Genomic DNA, 22,078 nt, shown 5'->3' on the forward strand with positions numbered 1-22,078 from the left:
CTTCGATAGGTTTGGAGAACGGACAACGAAGTCGTGGATGAGATGTATGGAATTGTACAGTGTATGCAAATGTACGGTCATGTACAATTGTGGAAGGAATAAGGGCGTAGAGAAAAAAATAAATAAATGGGAGAAATTTCAAAAATCAGAGGTGCATAAATACTTGGGAGTCCTTGAGCAGGAGTCCTTAAAGGTTTGCTTGCAGATTGAATCGATGAAGGATGACAACTGGAATGCTAGCATATAATAACAAGGGCGTGACACTGTAGCTTTAAAACGCATTGGTCAGATCGCTCTTGGTGAATTGTGAACTGTTTACAACCTGCGAAAACAGATGTGCTCGTATTGGAGCGGGTCCGGAGAACGTTCACGGGAATGCCGGGCCTTCCAGTTCACGGGAATGCCTTCTGCCGACTGCGTAGGATGACGAGTCTATCGGGACCCTGAGGACTTGCGGAAACTCTGTGGTGATTTCTTTTCAACTTATAGTCTGTTAACATCTTTGGACTATTTTTACTGTACCCATGGTCTGGTTTTTTTTAATCAATTTGATGTTGTCTACACTGTTGTAATTATACATTAGATATAACTATGTGTAACTATGTGGTTTTGTGTATGTCTTGTAGCTTTAGTTTTTGGTTTGTTGGGTGGTAGAGTTGGTCTCTTGGTGTGTCTGGGTCGTCTTGTTTTGTCTGGTGGGTTTGGTTCTCCCTTCCGGGAAACGCGCTAAGAAGGTAGCGCGATATTAATACGCAGCCGCCTCTCTGGACTCTGAAATTGGGGATTACCAAACATTATGTAGATTTTCTAGTGCAGTCTGTTTTGTCGTGTGCTTTTTGTGATATCATTCTGGAGAACATTCTGGAGAGACTTTAGTAATGCAGCTCTGGCGTCATTTCCGCCCGGAGAGGGCGGGCGCTAAGGATTAAATGCCAGCGCCGCGAAGTTTGAATAAACTAGTCTCAAAATGACTTACCGAATGCATGTCGTTGTCTCTCGCTCTGCATGTAGTACATCGCTACATTGGTGACCCCGACGGTCCAAACGGAATTTGGACCAAAGATGACCGACTCTTCATCTATTCACGCAGTTTCCACTGAATCCAGCAACGCTGCGAATTATTGTTGGACACTGAAGCGAAAAGCCTCGGATACTGAGTACAAATGAAAACCATTACCAAAATATTTTTAACTTAGTTGCACTATTGCAAAGCATCAGCACCATTATGCAATTAAATATAATATATTCAATAAAAGATAATTTGTCGTTTTTCCAAATTCCTACCTGATACATGTAGTCTGAAATTATATTTGTGTTAATCGTCAAGCAGTCTATCATAAACAAAACAATTCTGAGGAAGCAACACTTTAAAAAAATGTTGTCCAGTGAGATGACAGGACAGTTAGTCTGAGCTCAGTGGTCAGGAATATGTCCGGGTGTATTAAGGGTGAGTGTTTGGGTACTGTAATTGGGGAGGATGATGAAGTAGGATAAAGTCAGCAGGATTCCTTTACAGGAAATAGTGTCTGACAAATCTCTTGGAATATTTTGAGGAAATAACAGGCAAGACAGATAAAGCAGAGGCAGTGGATGTTGTTTGCTTGGATTTTCAGATGATCTTTAACAAGGTACCCCATGCAAGGCTGGTTCAGAGAGCAAGGAGACATGGGATCCAAGAGGACGTTGCTTTGTGGATCCAGAACTGGCTTGCCACAGAATGCAAAGAGTGGTTGTAGACGGGTCATATTCTGCATGGAGGTCGGTGACCAGTGGGGTGCCTCAGGGATCGGTTCTGGGACCCCTACTCTTTGTGATTTTTATAATTGACCTGAATGAGGAAGTGGAGGGATGGTTTATTAATTTTGCTAATGACACAAATGTTGTGGGTGCTGTGGATCGTGTGGAAGGATGATAGAGGTTACAGTGGGACATTGACAGGATACAAAACTGGGCTGAGAAGTGGCAGATGGAGTTCAACCTAGATAAGTGTGAGGTTGTTCATTTTGGCAGAATACAGCATTAATGGTAAGACTCTTGACAGTGTGCAGAATCAAAGGGATCTTGGGGTTCCAGTCCATAGGACACTCAAAGCTGCAACACAAGTTGACTCCGTGGTTAAGAAGTCGTACGGCGCATTGGCCTTCATCCACCATTGGACTGAGTTTAAAAGTCGTGACTTACTGTTGCAGCTATATAGGACCCTGATCAGACGCATTTTGGAATATAGTGCGCAGTCCTGGTCGCCTCACTACAGGAAGGACGTGGAAGCCATAGAAATGTTGCTGAGGCGATTTACAACGATGTTGCCTGGATTGAGGAGAATTCCTTATGAGAAGAAGTTGAATGAACTCGGCCCTTTCTCCTTGGAGTGACGGAGGATGAGAGGTGGCCTGATAGAGGTGTACAAGATGATGAGAGGCATCGATCATGGGGTTTGTCAGAGGCTTTTCCCCAGGGCTGAAATGACTACACGAGAGGGCACAGTTTAAATGTGCTTGGAGGTAGGTACAGAGGAGATGTCAGGGGTAAGATTTTTACGCAGAGAGTGGTGAGTGTGTGGAATGGTCTGCCGGAGGTGGTGGTGGAGGCCGAAATGAGAGGGTCTTTTAAAAGACTCCTGGATAGGTATATGGAGCTCAGAAAAATAGAGGGCTATGAGTAAGCTTAGGTATTTCAAAGGTTTGGCACAGCTTTGTGGGACGAAGGGCCTATACTGTTCTGCAAGATTTTCATGTTTCTATGTTTCCAAGTTGCTGCATGTGAGGCTGCTTAACAAGATGACAGCTCATGGAATTACAGGAAAGAGACGTGTTTGGATCGAAGATTGGCTGACTGACAAGGGAGAAAGCGTCAGAATAATATGGGCATTTCTGTTTTGCTGTCGGTATCTCATGGTGTTCTGTAGGGGTCAGTATTGAGACCGCATCTTTTCGTGTTAAATCTGAATGATATGGATAACGGAATTGATACCTTGGTGACGAACTTTGCAGTTGATACAAGGATACGTACGGGGCAGGTAGTTTCGAGAGAAGTGGGAGTCTGCAGAAAGACTTCGATAGGTTTGGAGAACAGGCAACGAAGTGGCGGATTTAACACGGTGTATGCAAGGGAACGGTCATGTACAATTTGTAGAAGGAATAGGGGCGTAGAAAAAAAATGGGAGAAAATTCAAAAATCAGAAGAGCATAGGTACTTGGGAGTCCTTGAGCAGGAGTCCCTGTTGTTTTGCTTGCAGATTGTGTTGATTAAGGATGGCAACAGTAATGTTAGCATATAAGAGCAAGGATGTGACACTAGCTTTAAAACGCATTGGTCAGATCGCTCGGTGTATTGTGAGTTGTTTCCGACCTGTTATCTTAGAAAATGCTACTCTCGTGTTGGAGCTGGTCCGGAGAAGTTTCACGAGGGTGATTCCGGGAATGAAATGGTTAAGTATGAGGAGCATTAGACGGCTTTGACCCTGTACTCGCTGGTCTGGAAGAAAGAGAGGGGATCTCATTGAAGACAATTAAATATTGAAAGGCATCGACAGAGTGGCTGTGAAGAAGATGCACCCTGTACTGTGTGAATCTGGGACCAGAGGACACGGCCCTCAATTTATAGGCATCCACTGACAGCAGAGATGAGGAGGAAATTTAATCTTTAGAATTCATTCCCATGAACGGAGTAGCGGTCAAGTCATTGAGTGCATTTTAAATGGAAGTTCAAAGATTATGGGGAGAAGGCAGGAGAATGGGGTTGAGAGAGGTAATCAATTGGACACGAAGGAATGGCGGAGCAGACTCGATTGGCTGAGCGGCCTCTGTCTGATATCTCATGGCTCATGGTCTGAAGAAGAGGCCAGTGAGGTTTCATTAGGATTAGGGTATTCACGCCTGGATTATTGTATTCAGTTTTGGTCATTCTGCACAAAATGCTGGTGGAACACAGCAGGCCAGGCAGCATGTAATGGGAGAAGCACTGTCGACTTTTCGGGCCGAGACCCTTCGTCACTGACAGTGCTTCTCCCTGTAGATGTTGCCTGGCCTGCTGCGTTCCACCAGCATTTTGTGTGTGTTGTTTGAATTTCCAGCATCTGCAGATTTCCTCCTGTTTAGTCATTCTGCTACAGGAGAGAGGACGTCAAACTGGAATGAGTGCAGGGGAGATTTACGAGAATGGTGCCGGTACTCGAGGTTGGACAGGTTGGGATTTCACACCTGGAAGTGCAGGAGATTGAGGTGACCTTATGCAGGTGTCCCAAACCATGAGTGTACAGAAATGGGGTATATGCGCAGTCCTTTTCCCCACTTTTGTGGAATCAACAACCAGTGGGCACTGGTTTAAGGTGAGAGAGGATTGATTTAATAGGGATCCCAGAGGGAAATTATTAATCCACTCTCACTTCCGGTTCATTGTTTAACTGACACGGTGGGTGCACTCTCAGGTTGGAGGAGCAACACCTCATATTACATCCGGGTAGTTTACACCTCAATGACATGATATCTTTAACTTCTAACTCTACCTTTTTTTTTCATCAACCCACACGCCCGTCTCCTCCATCCTGTGTCCACTCTTCCCCACTGCGGATTGTCTCCCTCTCGTTCCGCTTTTACTTTTTTCCCCCCATTATCCACTCTCCTATCCTATCAGATTCCTTTTGTTCAGTCCTTTGCATTTTCCTCCTACCAGCTCACAGCATCTGACTTCATCTCCCACCTCCCCCACCCACTCACCTTCACTCTTATCTGGCTTCACCTATCACCTACCAGCTTGGACTCCTTCCACTCCCCGCACCATCTTATTCCGGCTTCTCCCACTTCCAGTCCTGATGAAGGGTCTGGGCAGGAAATCTCTGTTTTGCTTTATCCCCTCTATAGAAGCTACCAGACCTCCTGACTTCCTCCAACAGTTTGTGTCTGTGACCCTGCATCTCCAACATCTGCAGAATCTCAGCGGGACACAGTGCAGAATGCAGAGACTACATCGGGTGTCACTAATGTCGAGGAGGCCACACCTGGAAAACTGGAAACAGTGGATGACCCCAACAAGCACGATGTTTAAAAGTTGCCTCATATGGAAGGACAGTTTGGGACCATGACTCGTGATGAGGAGAGAGGTTATCGGCAGGTCTGGCACTTCATCGACTTGCAGTTGGCTTCCAGACCCCGACACCCCTCCTTATCGCTGTAAACCTCCCCCTTTTGTGGACAACACTGCCACTTGGTGGAAATTTGCCGCAAGAACAGGACCGCCTGATTTGTGGACTCCATTGTCACCAGCTGGCGCTCTGCCGCAATAACGCTGAGAGACAGAAATGTGACGCTCAGCTGCTGAAATGTTTATTCAAGATTCAGGGTTGCTGAATTCCATTTCCAACAGACACGTGTAAATGAGGTCGAAATAATTATTACTCCGGCTCCAGAGCAACACAACAACACAACAGTAACAACATATATCCACAGATTATATACCGTGTACGGATTGATTGTCTGTTCATAAAGTGAATAAAAACGGGGTGGGTGAAGAAGGATACCTATGGTCCACACTGTCAGGGTGTTGTTTACCGGGAGACAAAGACTGCAGGGACGATAGGTTTTCTGTTGACTAATACACTGTGTGTGGACCCCGCTGGCAATTCTGGTGTTGTGACCCGAATCGAGACAAACACCACGCTGCCCACTCCACCAACAACACGGCACAGCCGGACACATAAAAGGGGACTTTATCCACAACACTGGATTCAGTGATGAAACCCGTGATTAATGTTGTTATCCGTCCGAAATCATAAGGAACGCCCAATAAGGTGCTTTTAAATGTGAGCGCACCACCACAGGTGACGTCACGACGACCCCCCCCCCCCCCCCCGCTCCTGACACCGTGATCTGCCCTCACGTGCGCGGTGTCGTCCGCGTGCTGGTGAGCTCGGGCTTTATCAGTTTAACAGCTGGGAAATAATCACGTGACCACTCCCTCCCTCACCGCTGACAGCAGAGAATTCAGGAGCTGCGCTATTCCCATTAGTGCAAAACGATGTCAATCACTCATTACCACCCGTCGCAGAGGCGGACAAGCCGAGAGGGTGTTACCCCCACTCCGACCTCGAACTCCCCATCACAGCGGAGTAAATGTCCGCTTTCTGATTTATTTCCATTTCCCTCCGAGGGAAGTTGGGGCGTTTGTGAAGCGTCTCCTGCGGCTGGAGTCTGACTTATCGGCAGGAGGTAGGGGGAGACCGTTCGGCCCGTCGGTTTGATGCCGGTTCCCCGGGGAGGGAGGAGGATTTTATTGATAGGAAAAAGATAGTGTGAGAGGGGCGGACAGGATGTTTGTCCCGGTGGAAATCTGTGGAACCGTCTGAGCACACGGTGGTGGCGAGCAAAGGGATTCACACATGGGGGCAAACACCAGCAGCCTTCTGACGTGCAAGTGGGGACAATGATTCGGGAAACGTGACAATTATGCGTGTTTTGTTGAGATTGTACTTGGAATCCCACTCCCCATTCTAACACGGGTTATACAGACCAAAGAACAAACTGCTGGAGGAACTCAATTGTCGGGCAGCATCTGTGGAGAGAAATGAACCGTCAACATTTCAGGCTGAGACCTTCCTTCTGGACTGAGAGTGGACAGAAATAGTCAGAAAAAAGAGGTGAGGGGTACGGATGGGGCAAGAGATGTGGAGTGGTGGATCCATCTGAGGGAGGAGGTGGGAAGGTGGAAATAGTGACGGGGTGGGAGGTGAGTGGTTGGGGCAACACGGGGCTGCAGAAAATTGAAATTAATTCCACAGAGGATTAACAAAGAGGTGAGAGAATGTTTGTAATAGAGAGTGCAATGAAGATTCACCAGACTGATCCCTGGAGTGGTGGGGTCATCATATGAAGAAAGATCAAATGTGATAACCCTTTCAATTAGAGAATTGAGGACTGAGAGGTGAACATTGAAATGCACAACATCATTACCGATTGAACCAGGGATCCCAGTCTCTGCAAAAGGGGGTGGATGCCTAGATTATATAAAAAAAAACATGTATTTTTTTTAACTTTACCTGCTGTCCCAGTTTTCACTTACCCTGGTCCTTCACACACCCTTACTCCTTAAGGTTCAGCCCAGTAGCAACAGTCAGCAATTCATTAATTTGGCTTTTCCTAATGCCTCAGGGGTTGGTGTTTCCAGAAATTTATCAGTATCCATTGCTGCTGATTTCCACACACAATTAAATCAAAAGGGATTTCCCCAATCAAATCGATAATTAATCGATCAATAGCCCCCAAATTTGTTCCTATCCCAGACGCAGGCCCCAAATTTGTTATGAACCTTAATGCTTTAGAAACAAGCCAGCAGCCATAAACTACACTTGGAGTCTGGTTTTGATGTTAAAACCACTATCTTTAATAGAATCTGCTTAAAAAATAGCAACTTAAACAAGATAAACAGAAGTTAACAGTATTATGTGTATATACGTGTGTAAATATAACTCCCAAACTAGTGAGCTCAGGGGAAACAAGGCTTGGAGTCTTGGGATGGTAAAGTGCAAAAGTTCAGTTCATCCACAGAATAGATGATGAGAGATATTTGTAATCCAGGGTAAATATCAAGAGAAGGCAATTATGTCAAATTCCACAGGTTCCATGGTGGTAAAATGAGAGAACAGTTGCTGTAGACTTTATCTGTCATCATTCCAAATCCACATATGAATTATTACCGAAAGTGACTTGTCACCAGGGGTATCATCTTCAACTGAATTACCACACCACATCTAGGCAAGGGTTAAGACGTCAGTGGTCTTCACAGGATACCCCAAAACAGATCCACTCCTATGGATCAAACAGGGTCGCAATCACACATTCGAAGTATGGTGATTGATAATGAACCTACCATTGTGGGCATAGGAAAGTTCTAAACAGCGACCCTGTGGTGAACTACATATACCTGACTGGACACGCCCCCCCCCCCCCCCCTTGCTGACTGCTTCTATGTCTCTGCACACAGACCCCTGTATAAAGGAAATTGGAGGCATGGCTCCTCCCTCAGTCTCCAGGATGTGTGCGTTGATCTCTTGCTGTTCTGCTGCTGAGAATGTTCAATTTTTCAGCTAATAAAAGCCCATATCTCGCCTCATGTCTCCGACAGTTATTGATGGCACATCAGACCCTTGGCCACTAGTTCCTGGATTTTGATCCTTCCGTTTTTCCTCCGTCTGACTCTGAGTGTCTGTGTCAGCGGTTAAAACTAAACAAGCTGCGAGCGATGTAAATAAGCTGTAAGTCAGACTGATTCACCTTCTTAATCTCTGTCTCTCTTCAAATGACAGTCCACAGCAAATGAAACCTAGGGATTCATAACAATGGCCACTCCCCATTGTGAACTTGCTGATGTCTCTGCAGGGTGGAAGAGCGAGTGAATCTCTTCCCACATAATGAGCAGGGGAATGGCTTCTCCCCAGTGTGAACTCGCTGGTGATTCTGTAGGGTGGATGAATGAGTGAATCTCTTCCCACATTCTGAGCAAGTGAACGGCTTCTTCCCAGTGTGAATTCGATGATGACTCTGTAGGTCAGATGACCGAGTGAATCTCTTCCCACAGACTGAGCAGGTGAATGGCTTCTCCCCAGTGTGAACTCGCTGGTGTCTCTGTAGGGTGGATGAATGTGTGAATCTCATTCCACAGACTGAGCAGGGGAATGGTCTCTCATCAGTATGAATTCGCTGATGACTCAGTAGTTGGGATGACTGAGCAAATCCCTTCCCACATTCTGAACAGGTGAACGGCTTCTCCCCAGTGTGAACTCGCTGATGACTCTGTAGGTTGGATGGATCAGTGAATCCCTTCCCACAGACTGAGCAGGTGAACGGCTTCTCCCCAGTGTGAACTCGCTGATGACTCAGTAGTTGGGATAACTGAGTAAATCCCTTCCCACATTCTGAACAGGTGAACGGCTTCTCCCCAGTGTGAACTCGCAGATGACTCTGTACTTGGGATGACTGAGTGAATCTCTTCCCACAGACTGAGCAGGTGAACGGCTTCTCCCCAGTGTGAACTCGCTGATGATTCTGTAGGGTGGATGAATGAGAGAATCTCTTCCCACAGACTGAGCAGGTGAACGGCCTCTCTCCAGTGTGAACTTGCTGATGACTCTGTAGGTTGGATGACCGAGTGAATCCTTTCCCACAGACTGAGCAGGTGAAAGGCTTCTGCCCAGTGTGAACTCGCTGGTGACTATGCAGGGTGGATGAAGCAGTAAATCCTTTCCCACATTCTGAGCAGGTGAACGGCTTCTCCCCAGTGTGAACTCGCTGATGTACCAGTAGGGTGGATGACTCACTGAATCCTTTCCCACATTCTGAGCAGGTAAATGGTTTCTCCCCAGTGTGAACTCTCTGGTGTCTCCGTAGGTTGGATAAATGAGTGAACCCTTTCCCACATTCTGAACAGGTGAAAGGTTTCTCTCCAGTGTGAACTCGCTGATGACTCTGCAGGGTGGATGAATCAGTGAATCCTTTCCCACACTCTGAGCAGGTGAATGGCTTCTCCCCAGTGTGAACTCGCTGGTGACTCTGTAGGTTGGATAACTCAGTGAATTCTTTCCCGCATTCTGAGCAGATGAACGGCTTCTCCCCAGTGTGAACTCGCTGATGTCTCTGTAGGTTGGATGGATCAGTGAATCCTTTTCCACATTTTGAGCAGGTGAAAGGCCTCTCCCCAGTGTGAACTCGCTCGTGACTCTGTAGGTGGGATAACCGATTAAATCCCTTCCCACAGACAGAGCAGGTGAATGGCCTCTCCCCAGTGTGAACTCGCTGATGTACCAGTAGGGTGGATGACTCAGTGAATCTCTTCCCACAGACTGAGCAGGTGTATGGCTTCTCCCCAGTATGAACGCGCTGGTGTTTCCATAGGGTGGAAGAGTGAGTGAATCTCTTCTCACAGACTGAGCAGGTGAACGGCCGCTCCCTGGTGTGAACTCGCTGGTGAGCCATTAGGTCAAATGACTGAGTGAATCCTTTCCCAGAAATTCAGCAGATGACTAGCCTCTGCCCAGTATGGTGTGAACTGACTGGTGTTTCCACAGGTGGGAAGACCAACTGAATCCTTTCTCACACACAGAACAGATGAATGGCCTTGCCCAGTGTGAATTTGTACCTTCCAATTGAGATAACTGAGTGAATCCATTCCCACTTTCTGAGCAAGTGAATGGCCTTTCTCCTGTGTAAAATGACGGGCTTGCCAGTTGGTCAAATGACCAAGTTAATCCCTCCCCACAGTCTGAGCAGGAAGGATGGTCGATTGAATCCCTTGCTCCACTTATTAAATATCTAGACAGAGACAACAAAACTGGTGTGCCATGTTTGAGCTTCCTGGAGACAAATTCCTTCTCATATTTAACCTGTAAAAAGATATACAAAATCCATCAATGGGTTTAGGACAACATTTCAGATGAGATTACTTGAGTTGCCAAGCTTTGATCTGGTATCACACTGTTACAGTGAGGTTAATCCCAAGTTAGACAGATAAATACTGGCAGACCACAGTATGTGCGCTTGCAACACTGTGTGTCAGACAGAGTGGTCAGCAACACTGGGGCTCCACAGGGGACTGTCCTGTCTCCCTTTGTCTTCATCATCTACACCTCAGACTTCAACTACACCACAGAGTCTTGCCACCTTCGGAAGTTTTCTGATGACTCTACCATCGTTGGATGCATCAGCAAGGGAGATGAGGCTGAGTACAGGGCTACAGTGGGAAAACTGTCACATGGTGTGAGCAGAATCATCTGCAGCTTAATGTGAAAAAGACTAAGGAGCTGGTGGTGGACCTGAGGGGGGTTAAGGCACCAGATACCCCTGTTTCCATCCAAAGGGTCACTGTGAACATGGTGGAGGATTACAAGTACCTGGGGATACGAATTGACAATAAACTGGACTGGTCAAAGAACTCTGAGGCTGTCTACAAGAATGGTCAAAGCCATCTCTATTTCCTGAGGAGACTGAGATCCTTTAACATCTGCCAGATGATGCTGAGGATGTTCTACGAGTCTATGGTGGCCAGTGCTATCATGTTTGCTGTTGTGTGCTGGGGCAGTAGACTGAGGGAAGCAGACAGCAACAGAATCAACAAACTCACTCGTAAGGCCAGTGATGTTGTGGGGGTGGAACTCGACTCTCTGACGGTGGTGTCTGAAAAGTTGATGCTGTCCAAGTTGCATGCCATCTTGGAAAATGTCTCCCATCCATTCTATAATGTACTGGTTAGGCACAGGAGTACATTCAGACAGAGACTCATTCCACTGAGATGCAACACTGAGTGTCACAGGAAGTCATTCCAGCCTGTGGCCGTCATACTTTACAACTCCTCCTTCAGAATGTCAGACACTCTGAGCCAATAGGCTGGTCCTGGACTGATTTCCACTTTGCATAACTTATTATCATTTAATTATTTTTGGTTTTATTTTGCTATATTTCTACTCTATTCTTGGTTGGTGCAACTGTAACAAAATCCAAATTCCCTCGGGATCAATAAAGTATGTCTGTCTGTCTGAAATCTTCTCCTGACTGGGCAGTGTGCTGGTATCTGGAATGACCATCAATTCTCTGATGTTCTTCCTGTCTCTATAAGAATGGGGCATTTTATACCCTGTTTATACCCAGTTTATACCCTGGCTCAGTTTGACTCTCTCCATTGGTATTACTCCCTGTTCCTGCTGAGCTGCATGGGTGCCTGGCCCCACAGTAACTGAAACAGTCTCACACAAATAGTCTCTTGACGTGCAGCTGGGATTTTCTTTTATGTATTATTAACTTAATGTGCCACAGTTTTAACGCCATATAAAAATTCCTGCTGAAATGACTGGTTGGTCCGCACAGCTGTTAAAAGGACTTAGGGTGAATTTTTGTATTATTTCAGGTTGTTGTCACAGTCATAGCAAATTTCAACACAGAAACAGGCCCTTTGGGCCATCTAGTTTGTGCTGAACTATTTAAACTGCCCACTCCCAATCCAGGTACCTACACGAACCTCTTAAATGTTAAAATCAAGCTCGCATGCACCACTTGTGCTGGCTGCTCATTCCACATCCGGAAGACTGTCTGTGTGAAGAAGTTCCCCTCATGCTTCCCTTAACGTTTCATGTTTCACCCTTAACCCATGGCCTCTTGTTGTCTCAGTGGAGAAAGCCAGCTTGCATTTACGCTATCTATGCCCCTCTACCACAATCAAATCTCCCCTCAATCTTCTACATTCCAGAGAATAAAGTCCTGACCTGTTCAATCTTTCCTTATAATCCAAGCCCTCCAGACCTGGCAACATCCTTGTGAAATTTCTCTGAACTCTGAAACTCTTTTACATCTTTCCTGTAGGTATGTGACCAAAACTGCACACAATAATCCAAATTAGGCCTCACCAATGTCTTCTACAAGTCAACATAACATCCATCTATTGTCAGTATTTGGTTCATCAAAGCCAATGGGCTGAAATCTTTTTTTCCGTCTCTATCTAACCGTGATAACACTTTCAGTGAATTAAGGACTTGTATTCCCAGGTCCCTTTCTTCTACAACACTCCTCTGTGCCCGACCAGTCACTCTGAAAGACCTCCCTTGGTAGGTCAGACCAAAGTTCAACAACTCACACTTGTCTGCATTAAATTCCATTTTCCATTTCTCAATCCATTTTCCCAGTGGGTCCAGATAACACTGCAAGCCATGATAGTCCTCCTCGCTGACCACTACACCACCAATCTTCGTTTCATCTACAGATCTGCTAATACAGTTAAACACACTATCCTCTAGAATACTGATATAGATGACAAACAGCAACAGATCCAGCACTGATCCCTGTGGCACACCACTAATCAGAGGCCTCCAGTCAGAGAGGCAACCATCTGCTACCACACTCTGGCTTCTGCCAAAGTCAGTGTCTCATCCAATTTACTATCTCATCTTGAATGCTGATTGACTGAACCTTCTTGACCAACCTCCCATATGAGACTTTGTCAAGTGTCTTGCTAAAGTCCATGTAGACAACATCCACTGCCTTGCCTTCATCCACTTCCCTGATAACTTCCTCGAGAGACTCTATAAGATTAGTTAGAAATGACCTGCCATGCACATAGCCATGCTGTCTATCCTTAATCAGTCCACATCTATCCAAATACTTGTCCGGGTCCAGCACATAACGTCACTACTGATGTCAAGCTCATCAATGTACAATTTCCTAGTTTATTTTTAGAGCCTTTCTCAAACAGTGTCCTCCAATCCTCCAATAACTCACCTGCCACTGAGGATTATTTAAATATCTCTGCTTGTGCCCTGACAGTTTCTGCACTTGTCCTCCGCAGAGTCCCAGAGTCCCAGATTTATCCACACTAATTTGCCTTAAGAAGTTGTTGCTGCTTTGCCTCACTTCTATAGACTCTGTGTCCATCTCCAGTGTAAATACGGATGCAAAAATAATCTCCCCGATCTACTTTGTCTCCTCATATGGATTACCATTCTGATGCAGAGGATTAATTTTTTCCCTTGCAATCTATTTGCTCTAAACATATCTGCAGAATCCCTGAGGATTCTCCTTCACCTTCTCTGCCCAGGCAAGCTCATGCCTCCTTTTATTTTTTTCATAAGTGTTCACTTGAATTTCCTGTATTTCATAAGTACCCCATTTGTTCCTATCTGCCTGTACCTGGTATGCACCTCCTTTTTATTGATCTGGGAGAGGAAAGCCAAAGGGGTGACAGAGCTGCATGGAGGGAGGTGGGGGTAAGGGGGGCTAAACTAAACTTGCAGGGGGAATGGGAGCCTGAATAATAGAACAGATAGTGGAGGGGTAATGGAGACAGTTGGTGTTCAGTCCTCCGACAAAGTCAGGAATGAAAAAGTTGAGCATGGTGCAGTGAATATGCTGAGCCCTGTATATTTCAATACAAGGAGCAGCGTAGGAAAGGTGGATGTGTTCAGGGCTTGAATTAAGATACTAGGATCTGGCAACTGTGGACTGGGACAGGCTGCTTTATGGCAAAGGTGTGTTTGGTAAATGGGAGTCCTTCAAAGCCAAATTTTTAAAGTACAAAGGGGGAATTTGCTTCTCAGAATAAAAAGTGAAGATAAAAAACTGTAGGGAACCTTGGATTTCAAGGGATATTGAGACCCTGGTGAAGCATAAAATGAAGTTGTATAACAGGGATAGGCAGGATAAAAAATGCAAGAGAACACATAAGAAATAAATCCAGATGGCATGAGATTGTCCTGCAGAAATGATGAATGATAATCCACAGGGATTCTCCAGATAGATCAAGAGCAAAAGGATTGTAAGGCACAAAGCTGGTCCTCTGGAAGACCGGAATGGTGATCCACTTGTGGAACGAAAGCACATGGGGGAGATCTTAAATAATTTTTCATCTATGTTTACTCAGGAGATGGAGAAAGGCTCTATGGGAGTGTGGAAAACTGGCATTAAAATCATGGACCCTGCACAGATTAAAGAAAAAAAGTGATTTCGCTGTTCAACCTAGAACATAGAAATCTACAGCATGTTCTGGAGTATTGTGTGCAGTTTTGGTCTCCAAATTTGTGGAAGGATATTCTTGCTATTGAGGGAGTGCAGCGCAGGTTCACAAGATTAATCCCTGGAATGGTGGGACTGTCATATGTTGACAGATTGGAGCCACTGGGCTTGTATACACTTGAATTTTGAAGGGTGAGAGTGGATCTGATTGAAACTTATAAGATTATTAAGGGATTGGACACACTGGAGGCAGTAAGAAAGTTCCCGCTGATGGGTGAGTCCAGAACTTGAGGCCACAGTTTAAGAATAAGGGGTAGGCCATTTAGAACAGAGATGCCTAAACTTTTTCACCCAGAGAGTGGTGGATATGTGGAATGCTCTGCCCCAGAAGGCAGTGGAGGCTAAGTCTCTGAATGCATTTAAGAGAGAGTTAGATAGACATCTTATAGTGGGGTGAAGGGATATGGAGAGAGGGCAGGAATGGGTTACTGAAAGTGTATGATCAGCCATGATCACAGTGAATGGCAGTGCTGGATAGCAGGTCTGAAAGGCCTACTCCTGCACCTACTATCTATTGTCTATTGTTCCAGGCCATTCAGCCCACAATGTTGTGCCAACCATGTAACTTACTCTAGAAACTGCGTAGAATTTCCGAAGTGCATAGACTTCTATTTTTCTAAGCACCATATTCCTATCTAAGAGGCTGTTAAAAGACCCTATTGTATCTGCATTGACCACCGCTGCTGGCAGTGCATTACACAGACCCACCACTTTCTGTGCAAAAAAAAAATAACCCTGACATCCCTTCGGTATCTATTTTCAAGTACCTTAAAACTATGCCCCCTCATGTTAGCCATTTCAACCCTGAGAATAAACCTCTGGCTATCCACACGATCAATGCCCCTCATCATCTTATACACCTAAAAAATGCACTAAACAGAGACAAGGAAATTATCCATTGCATTGAGGAATTGTTCAAAGTATCGAAGTTAGTTTTTTTTTACACAGAGATTGGTGAGCAGCCCTGGTGGACGCAGAAGCGAAAGGGTCTTTTAAGGGACACCTGGATGGATACCTGGAGCTTAGAAAATTAGAGGGCCTTGGCGAAGGTAAGGATATGTTTGGGACAGCTTTGTGGGCCAAAAGGCCTGTATTGTGCTGTAGGTTTTCTATGTTCCTGTGTAGAAAAAATATAAGGGCATAGAACAGGTAAATTCAAGCAGGCTTTTTCAACTGATGTTAAGTGTGATGACAACCAGAAGTGATGGGTTAAGTGGGGAGGTGAAATTTATGGGGAATATGTGTAAAACCTCTTCATTGAATTGGCCGTGAGAGTGTGGAAAAGAAGCCAGCACGAGTGGTGAACATGAGCTCAATTTTACCACTTAAGAAAAGTTTGGATGGGAGCCTGGATGGTAGGGGTATGGAGGCCGATGGTTCCAGTGCAGGTAGTTGCATTAGAAAGCTTTGATGTTCTTTTGGCATTGACAAAATGGGCTAAATAGCCTGTTCCTGTACTGAACTTCTCCACATTTCTATAACAGAGAAGCTGGCCAAACTTGTTTGGAAGGGAAAAGGTAGGATTGACAATGGAGCAGCAATGGCTGGAGTTTCCGGGAGCAATTCGGGAACTGAGTGATCGATACATCCCAAAGAAGTGGAAGCATTGAAACGGCAGGAGGACACAACCGTGGCTGGAATAAGAAGACAAAGCCAACAGAAACACCTAAGAGAGGGCAAACAAAAGAGCAAAAACTATTAGGAAGCTTTAGAAACAAAGTTTCTAAAACAAAAAGTCAGATGAGCTCAGGGCGTGGCATTAAGATACTGTAGCCATTAATGATTCTTGGTAGCACCCAGCAGTCTGAGACATTTAGAGGAACAAAATACCCGGGACCTCAATATCTCTTGAAAACCACGGTTCCCTGCACCAGTTACCTTACAACTTTTATTTTGGCAGGCATATACAAACTCTATACCCTCACTTCTGAAGAACTCCCACTTGCAAGAACTGCTTTTCGAGAAAAACAGCCAGTCCCAATCCACACTTGTTAGATCTTTCTGATACCATCAGAATTGACCTTCCTCCAATTTAGAATCTCAGCTCATCATCCAGCCCGCTTTTTTTTTTCCATATTTACTTGGACTCTTATGTTGTTACGATCGCTAGATATGAAGTGTTTACATACACTAATTTCAGTCACTAACAATGGATCATTTCCTAACAGCTTATTGCACACTTCTACATCGGGAATTCTACATCCTGATTAAGGGCACATTTGACAAACTCTACCCCATTTGGTCCTTAAATATATGAAAAGTTAAAATCGCTTACTATATCAACCTTTGTTTTTTAGCATAGACTGCAATCTCTGCAAAGTTTGCTCCTCTAAATCTCTCAGAGTATTCGGTGCAACCAAGTCCCAATTATGGCTACAATATCACAATTCCCTGTCCTGAGCTCATCGGGCGTTCCTACGATGCTTCTTGCATTGTGATATACACAGCTCAGCACATTCATCGCACCATGCTCAACCTTTTGTCTGCTGACTCTATCTGAGTTCTGAACAACATCTGTCTGGGTGTCAAGAAAGCAACCTCTCCCTCAATGTCACAAAAGCAAGGGAACTGGTTGTGGACTACAAAAGGAATGGAGACAGGCTAACCCCTATTGATATCAATGGATCTGGGGTTGAGAACATATGGACATTTGACTTTCCTCTGCCAGGTAATCCCCCCAACAGTTTACAAAGTGGTCTACCTGTTGTTGTATGAGATGACCCCAAGAGTACTCTGTGATGGCTATTTAACCTCATTCCCCTTCCTGACTCTCACCCAGTTTACTGTGTCCTGCACCTTGGGTGTAACTCACCTCTCTTGATGTTATAACTATCACCCCCTCCAACTCCTAGATGATCCAGAATTCATCCATTTCCAGCTCCAGCTCCTTAAAGCTCAGGGTTACAGGCTGCAGCTGGATGCACGTCTTATAGGTGATGGTATCAGGGGCACTGGAAGTCTCCCCACCTTCCCACCAATGTCCCGTCTAATTTGTAATGACCGGTGTGCCAAAACACCTTGTGCTGTGCAATTTTTACCCACTGACAACAAGACGTGCACACTGAATTTTAAATAGGGAGGTATTTCTTTTAACAGCTAGCAAATCACTGTCGATAAAAACTTTGATCTCCTCTGGGTTTGATCGAGTTCATGGGCACTCTCACACAAACTATGTAACAGGCCTGTTGTGGGTTATGAAGGATTTTCTCACTAGAACTTTTGCAAACCATCCACATGTGATTTGCTTGCTAAATGATACTTTCAAAGGTCAGATTTCCAAATATCACTCCCCACTTGCAAATTCTCCAGCAAATTTTGCATCGCCAGAATACTGCAACACCAGTTTCCATATTGTACATAAGTATTTCCCCTGAACCCTCTCCCAAGTGACTGACGGTGGTGAACTCAGTGAATGCAATGCCAATGAATATGAAGGGAAGGGCAGTAGTCTGTCTCACTGGAGTCTGGCACATTTGTGATGTGAAAACCGCTTTTTCCCCAGGACAAAGTTGTTTGATCTCATTACATACCCAGGGAGAACGGGACAAAACATGTTCTCACCGGTAGAAAAGGGCAGAACGAGAGGAGGTAGCTCAAGCAACACACACAAAATGCTGGAGGAGCTCAGCAGGCCAGGCAGCATCTATGGAAAAGAGTACTAATGCTGAGTTCCTCCGGCATTTTGTGTGTGTTGCTTGGATTTCCAGCATCTGCAGATTTTCTCTTGTTTGTAATCGGAGATAGAACAAAGGTGATTTTCTCAACTGGAGATGTAAAAGATTTTGTTCCCTTTCTCCGAGTTCCTAATCCTTGCGTTTAGATAGCTGGAGCTCAGCTGTGTCTGAGAGATCCATCGGTTCCCATTCCCTCAGCGGCCGGAAGCTCCCCGGGGCCCGTGTACGGATCGTGGGGCTGAGAGAGAGGGAAGAGAGCAGGACTGTCCCAGGATTGCGGACTATGATGTCCGGAGTTCACAGCAAATGTCCCTCAGTCGGTGTTTAAGATAGCAGCCCGGAAAATCATTCTTACCTTTACCGATCCGGAGCGCCTTTGTGTACGGCGCGCATGCGTGCTATTCGGTAACGTCATCAATCTTGATGCCTGCGCATTTGATCGTTGCTTCAGAGGCAGCGAAATTTTAAACCCGGGGTTGTATGGGTAATCGCGGTGCCATTAAACATTCCTGCTAGTACCGGTTTCATGTCCACACCGCAGGGTTTTTTCTGTGTAGAAAACTCAGTTACTGTTTTAACGTAGAAAGCAGCTCCCAAAAACAATATACTCAATATCAACAGGCATTCCATTTACCTAAAGCCTCTCGGACAACCCTCTTTCAAAGGCAGATATAAAACACAAGAGATTCTGCAGTTGCTAGAAAAACACACACACACACACACACACACACACACACACACACACACACACACACACACACACACACACACACACACACACACACACACACACACACACACATACACACACACAAAATGCTGGAGGAACTGTGCAGTTCAGGTAGCAACTAAGCAGAGAAGTACACAGTCTAGGCATGCTGAAGGGGCTCGGACTAAACGTTTTCTATTTATTCCTCTCTACATTTGCTGCCGGATCTGTTGATTTCCTCCAGTATTTTGCAGAAATTAACCAGTTTTTTTTTTCAATCAATCAGTTTCCAAATGTGTCTGATCTTTCATCTGTAGCCACATCCTGCAGGTTCGGTTTGTCTTCTTCCTCCTCCTTGTAAACTCCAGGCCCCATCTGTTTCTGGAGCCCCAAATCCCTGATTGGCAACTTGGTTTCTGACTCTGCTCCATTCACTCGCTAGTCTGCTGTCAGACTTCAGAGGTTCATTGTAACAATGCAGCAGTTCGAAGCAAAGACCTTTGAAAATTGTGAGAGTGACCTAAAACATTGAAAAGAGCGGAGAAGAAGGAGTTTAACCATCTTCGTCCGGAGCCCTGAACAACGTCACAACCACAGTGAGCTCATCGTCTTGTTCAGCCCGGAGACAATCATGCAGGAAATTCATGCAGGTGTATAAGATGATGAGAGGCATTGGTCGTGTGGATAGTCAGAGGCTTTTTCCCAGGGCAGAAAAGGCTAACACGAGGGGGAATAGGTTTAAGCTGCTTGGAAGTAGGTACAGGGGAGATGTCAGAGCTAAGATTTTTAAACAACAGTGGTGATTGTGCATGAAATGCACTGCCAGCGACGGTGGTAGAGTCGGATAAAATAGGATCTTTTAAGAGACTCTTAGATAGGTACATGGAGCTTAGAAAAATAGAGGGCTATGCGGTAGGGCAATTCTAAGCAGTTTAGAGACTAATTTACATGGTCGGCACAACATTGTGGGCCAAAAGGACTGTAATGTGTTGTAGATTTCTGTGATTCTATGGAATTCAAGGGGAATTTCCTATCCCACGGAGTGGCGACTAGTTGCAACCTGTCATCTCAGCGAGAGCAAGAGGGGAACGGCAGGGATAGATTTTCATAAACTGATACGGAACAGAAACATGGGCTGAAACCAGATGGGCCGAGTGCCCTTTCTAGTGTACATAGTGAGTGTAGTAGAGACTGTAAGTACCTGACACACGGGATTTGATACAGAACTGATTTATCTTTCACAGATCCACAATATTAAACACCAGTCTAGTTTAAGGAGTCAGCAGAACAGACTCCTCCAATGCTCAGTGACCAGGGTTCAGTCCTGGGTGCGATGAGCAGCTGCAAGAACTGCAGAATCTGACAGTAACAATCCGTCATGAACCTCATGAACATTCAGTCACCGTGATGGTTAAACATTTAACACGGAGCTGATTTGAACTTTCTCCCTGATGTGAAGTTGCTGCTGTTACAGCAGCTGGGATGATTGAGTGAAACTCTTTGCTCACTCCGGACAGAAATGTGGCCTCTATTTATTGTGAACTCACCGGAGCATCACAAGGTGGGTTAACTGAATGAGTCTCTTCGCACACACGGAGCAGGTGAACGGCCGCTTCCCAGAGCGAAGCTGTTGGTGTATCTGCGCTGTCCCAGTGAATCCCTTCCAAAATGAGAGCCAGTGAATGACGTCACAGTGATACAACGTCATGGCGATGTATCCAATCAGATCACGGATATGGACACGTGCTCGCGCTCTCCTTGTAGCGAGAGGGGCGCTGTCTTCTCCAGCATCTCCGTCTCCACTTTCGAGGATCGGCGGCATTCAAGCGCTGGTGAACTGATAGATACCGCGGAGCTAACGTGCTGTTGTGTTTGATATTCCTATAGACAAATCCTTTGAATTCTTTACACTGTTAAAAGTTTACAAAGCATGTCAGTGGATGAAGGACATCATTTCATTTTTCAAAATGATCCTGAGGCGAGCGGGGTAATTTAGTGAAGGTTTATAGACTCTGTTATATAACTCTTGCCATGACTTTTCTTTCATACTTAAAACGTTCACTTAATGCCCCGGGCAAATAATCTTCGACCGGCCTTATCTTATCTTCTTCATCATACCTAACCGAGGATATTGGCGGATTATGGTAACCGTTGTTTGGAAGCCATGAAAAGCAATGGTCACAGGTCGAGGTTTCTGTTGAGAAGAGGAGTTAAACACCGGGGCTCGGTGTACCCGGTCTATTCCAGGCGGAGTCTCCAAAACGTCAGAAAACAAACGAGCGAACAGCTTTGGAAAACATTCTGAAGGTCGATTGCCTTCGACCAACTCAGGAAGACCCAAAATTCGTATATTGTTCCTTCTTGATATGCAGTGGCGGGTTCCAATCTGCTAATTGAATTTGTTGACTACACTGCATTGATCGGCCGAATCCCAAATAACGAGGCAGCCTACAGAGAAGTCATCACCCCGACACAGTGGTGTCAAGAAAACAACCTCTCCCTCACTGTGACAAAAACACAGGAGCTGGTTGTGGATTACAGGAGGAATGGAGACAGGGACCATATTCACATTTCCCAGTCTGTTATTGACACAAAATGCACATTTTAATATTGGTCATGACACAATGTATTTTATATAATGTTATACACTTAGGTATAATAATTACTAAAAAAAATAAAGATCTCCACAAAGCGAATATATTTCCTTTAATGGTCTCCATGAAACAACAATTTTCTAGATGGAATCCACTTACTTTTTCTTTAATCTTTCGTATTCATGCTGTGAAAATGATTTTACCTAGATTTTTATATGTTTTCCAAAATCTACCTATCTTTATAACTAAAAAAAAATTCGATCAAATTGACTCACTTATTTCTTCCTTTATTTGGAACAATAAATTAATTAGTATCATTTACAAAAATCTGAAAAAAATGGTGGATTTGCACTTCCTAATTTAAGAGTATTATTGGGCTGTGAACATTAGACAATTCTGTTTTTGGTTATATTGTCTTGATAAGAACTAAAATCAATTATGGGTTGATTTGGAATTAAAAGCAGTTAAACAATTTCATTTAACTTCAATATTAGGAGCTCCATTACTTTTACAGCTCTTTAAAATTCCAAATTTAAATCTTTACCCGGTTATTAAAGAATC

General features: G+C 44.9%; 1 protein-coding gene across 1 annotated transcript in view; it reads right to left on the reverse strand.

Annotated features, from left to right (window-relative positions):
• Nucleotides 1-18,612, reverse strand: part of LOC132387675 (zinc finger protein 208-like) — a 75,350-nt gene extending 56,738 nt beyond the window's left edge. Inside the window, exons 1-2 of the mRNA XM_059960051.1 lie at nucleotides 18,570-18,612; nucleotides 8,360-10,369 (exon numbers count right to left, since the gene is read on the reverse strand). Of these exons, the coding sequence (XP_059816034.1) occupies nucleotides 8,360-9,962 (1,603 nt within the window). The 5' untranslated portion in view covers nucleotides 9,963-10,369; nucleotides 18,570-18,612. The remainder of the gene's footprint in view (nucleotides 1-8,359; nucleotides 10,370-18,569) is intronic.
• Nucleotides 18,613-22,078: the final 3,466 nt, after the last annotated feature.

This window comes from Hypanus sabinus, unplaced genomic scaffold, assembly GCF_030144855.1.
Source record: "Hypanus sabinus isolate sHypSab1 unplaced genomic scaffold, sHypSab1.hap1 scaffold_209, whole genome shotgun sequence".
NCBI lineage: Eukaryota > Metazoa > Chordata > Chondrichthyes > Myliobatiformes > Dasyatidae > Hypanus > Hypanus sabinus.